This window comes from Temnothorax curvispinosus, unplaced genomic scaffold (assembly GCF_003070985.1).
Source record: "Temnothorax curvispinosus isolate PA1 unplaced genomic scaffold, ASM307098v1 QBEX01007180.1, whole genome shotgun sequence".
Taxonomy (NCBI): domain Eukaryota; kingdom Metazoa; phylum Arthropoda; class Insecta; order Hymenoptera; family Formicidae; genus Temnothorax; species Temnothorax curvispinosus.
This window is the reverse complement of record NW_020216960.1, coordinates 1-2,638: the sequence shown is the minus strand read 5'-3', so window position 1 is coordinate 2,638 and position 2,638 is coordinate 1. Positions and strand designations below refer to the sequence as shown.

Here is a 2,638-nt window from a genome sequence, read left to right as displayed (position 1 = left end):
ATGATCAATGGAAAAATACACTCGCTGATGCTGTTGAATTGCAGTCGCCGAGAGAATTAAGAGAATTATTTGCAATTATTTTAGTATTTTGTCAGCCGTCGCGACCAGTTATATTGTGGGAAACATTTAAATTAAATTTATGTGAGGATATTTTACATAAAGAGCGTTGTAGATATAATGACATAACTTTAACATTATCAGATGACATTAGTAATAAAGGTCTAATTAAAATAGAGGATGAAGTTGTTAGACTAAGTGAGAAATATTTGGTAGATTACGGTTTAATGTCACCAATACGTAACCAAGAAAATAACATAAACTCATTCGATGTGATTTTAGAATGTTCATATGATACGAATGAGTTAGAGGAATATGTACGTAACAATCTTCAAATATTAGTAATTGATCAAAAAAATGGCATTTGACAGAATTATGGATAGTGTAAACAATAATTTAGGAAAAGTATTATTCTTGGATGCTCCTGGAGGAACTGGTAAAACATTTTTATTAAATTTAATAATGGCTAATGTGAAATCAAAAGGGGAAAGGGTTTTGGCTGTAGCATCGTCAGGTATTGCAGCAACTCTGCTCAGTGGCGGAAGAACGGCATATTCAACTTTTAAATTACCAATAAACGTATTTCAGGAAAAAGAAACAGTGTGCTTAATACGTAAAAATGGAACACTTGGGAAAATAATACAGGAAACAGTATTAATAGCGTTTGAGCGCGCGCGATGGTTGGTCAGGAACGGGAGGATCGGTTTTGTATCTCGACAGAGTTCTGATTTTAATAACGATAAGTTTATTTTCACAAAGAGTCTACAATAAAGTTCTCGAATAATCACAGTTCCCTTTTCAGATTCGCGACAACTTGCTTTACGAGAGACGACGGTGTCTATTGCGAGCGAGAGCGAACAAGTCCTTTCCCATTACCGCGCTACATTTATTTAGGGTGCGTTCCACTTATCGACCGCAACGCTCGCAACGCCTCCAAACCTGTTCCACATAACGACCGCGATCGTCGTGGTCGCGTTCAAAACGTCATAAGTGACGTCATTGATCGCGACCGCATCGAGCTCACGGCGCTCATGGTTCGTAGGTGGGTCGGCGCGGTCGTTCAGGTTAGATCAGGTTAGATTCGCGAACTGGTAGCACGCTTTGAAGTAACCTCGCTCCAGGGGGCATAAGATATTGATATTTGTGTCTCGGCAGAAATCAGGTGCCAGGAAAATTAAAGAAGAAGAAGTAGAAGATCGTTCAGGTTATTTCTTTTTGTGTTAACCCGGGACTATATATAATGGAAAAAGTTTCTTTATATGACCCGGAAAAGGATATAGTAGTAGATATTAATCTTTCTCCGGAAGATTTTTTACGTGCACAGCAAGGTAAGTTATATGTTTTTGAATATTATGAAACATTAACATACTTAACCTTTGTTGAATAATATTTTATATTTTAACGTAATGTTCTCTGATTTTAGACATGACCTTTGCAACATCTTTATTAAATGCAGCTTTAAAAGAAAAAGATTCGAAAAAAAATGTGGAAAATTCTATCGAATTAGTTCCAAGCCAACAAACCATTTCCACGATGGGTCAAGAATCAGCACAAACGGAGACGAATACCGAAATGAATATAAGTAACACTGAAGACAGTGGTACGTTAAAGCATTTGTTCATTCAGTTTTTAATAAACATTGATTTAAGTAGTTGATTACATTATTTAGTGCTCATTTCAGGTTCTACCTATAGGTGGTCAACAGCTGCTGTGCTGTTACTGTTAGAAACATATAAAACGTTTCAAGATAAGTTTAGCAACGGAAAATATTCACACAAAAAGATCTGGGAAAAAATTAGTGCAATTCTTGTGGAAAAAGGACATACAATGACAGGACCACAATGTGCGGCAAAACTAAGAAGCCTGAAAAAAGCATACAAAAGCACGAAAGAGCATAATAATCGATCGGGCAATGATAGGCGACCTTGGCAGTTTTATGAGGTAAAACTGGATTAAAAATATAATAAAAAGGTTTATTCAACATTTTATTTCCTCTATTGCTAATACATATATTCTTTGTAGATTATGGATGAAATGTTTTCAAAAAGAGCTTGGTGCTCTCCAGTTGCTGTTGCATCATCAACGGGACTTTCTATTAAGCAGGAAAAAGCTGCAGAATTTGTCGATATAGATTCTACATCTGGTAAGTTTATGATTATTATTTTATTATTATTAGTATTAGTTTATTATTATTAGTTTATGAATGGTTTATTATAATTTTTTTAGTTTTAAATCTGATTATTTTTATAATTGTCACACTGCATTTATTCAGTTTAAATGATAAATATCTGAACTATTTAAATTTTATTAAAATATTTAATAATTTTTTTAGAGCTATCAACAGAAAGTGAGCAGAAAATGTGCAAAAGAACAGAGACATTGAAAGGAAAAGAAAACGTGTGCAGTCTTTTAAAAAGAAGGCTACATCAAAAAACTGAACAAGAGGAAGCAAAAGCCAAAAGACATAAAGAAAGACTGGAAATGGACGAGAAATTTCTTGCAGTTTTGAATAAATTTGTTGAGAAATAAGTAATTATTGTGGTTATGTGGTTTTTCCGGTAATAAACTCGAACGCAGACAT

At 34.3% G+C, this 2,638-nt stretch overlaps 1 protein-coding gene across 1 annotated transcript; it reads left to right on the top strand.

Annotated features, from left to right (window-relative positions):
- The first annotated feature begins 1,095 nt into the window (after positions 1 to 1,095).
- LOC112456792 lies at positions 1,096 to 2,586 on the top strand. The gene is made up of 5 exons (XM_025019548.1): positions 1,096 to 1,385; positions 1,481 to 1,657; positions 1,739 to 1,998; positions 2,080 to 2,200; positions 2,390 to 2,586. The coding sequence occupies exons 1-5, from the start codon at positions 1,298 to 1,300 to the stop codon at positions 2,584 to 2,586; spliced, it is 843 nt and encodes a 280-aa protein (XP_024875316.1). The 5' UTR covers positions 1,096 to 1,297.
- Positions 2,587 to 2,638: the final 52 nt, after the last annotated feature.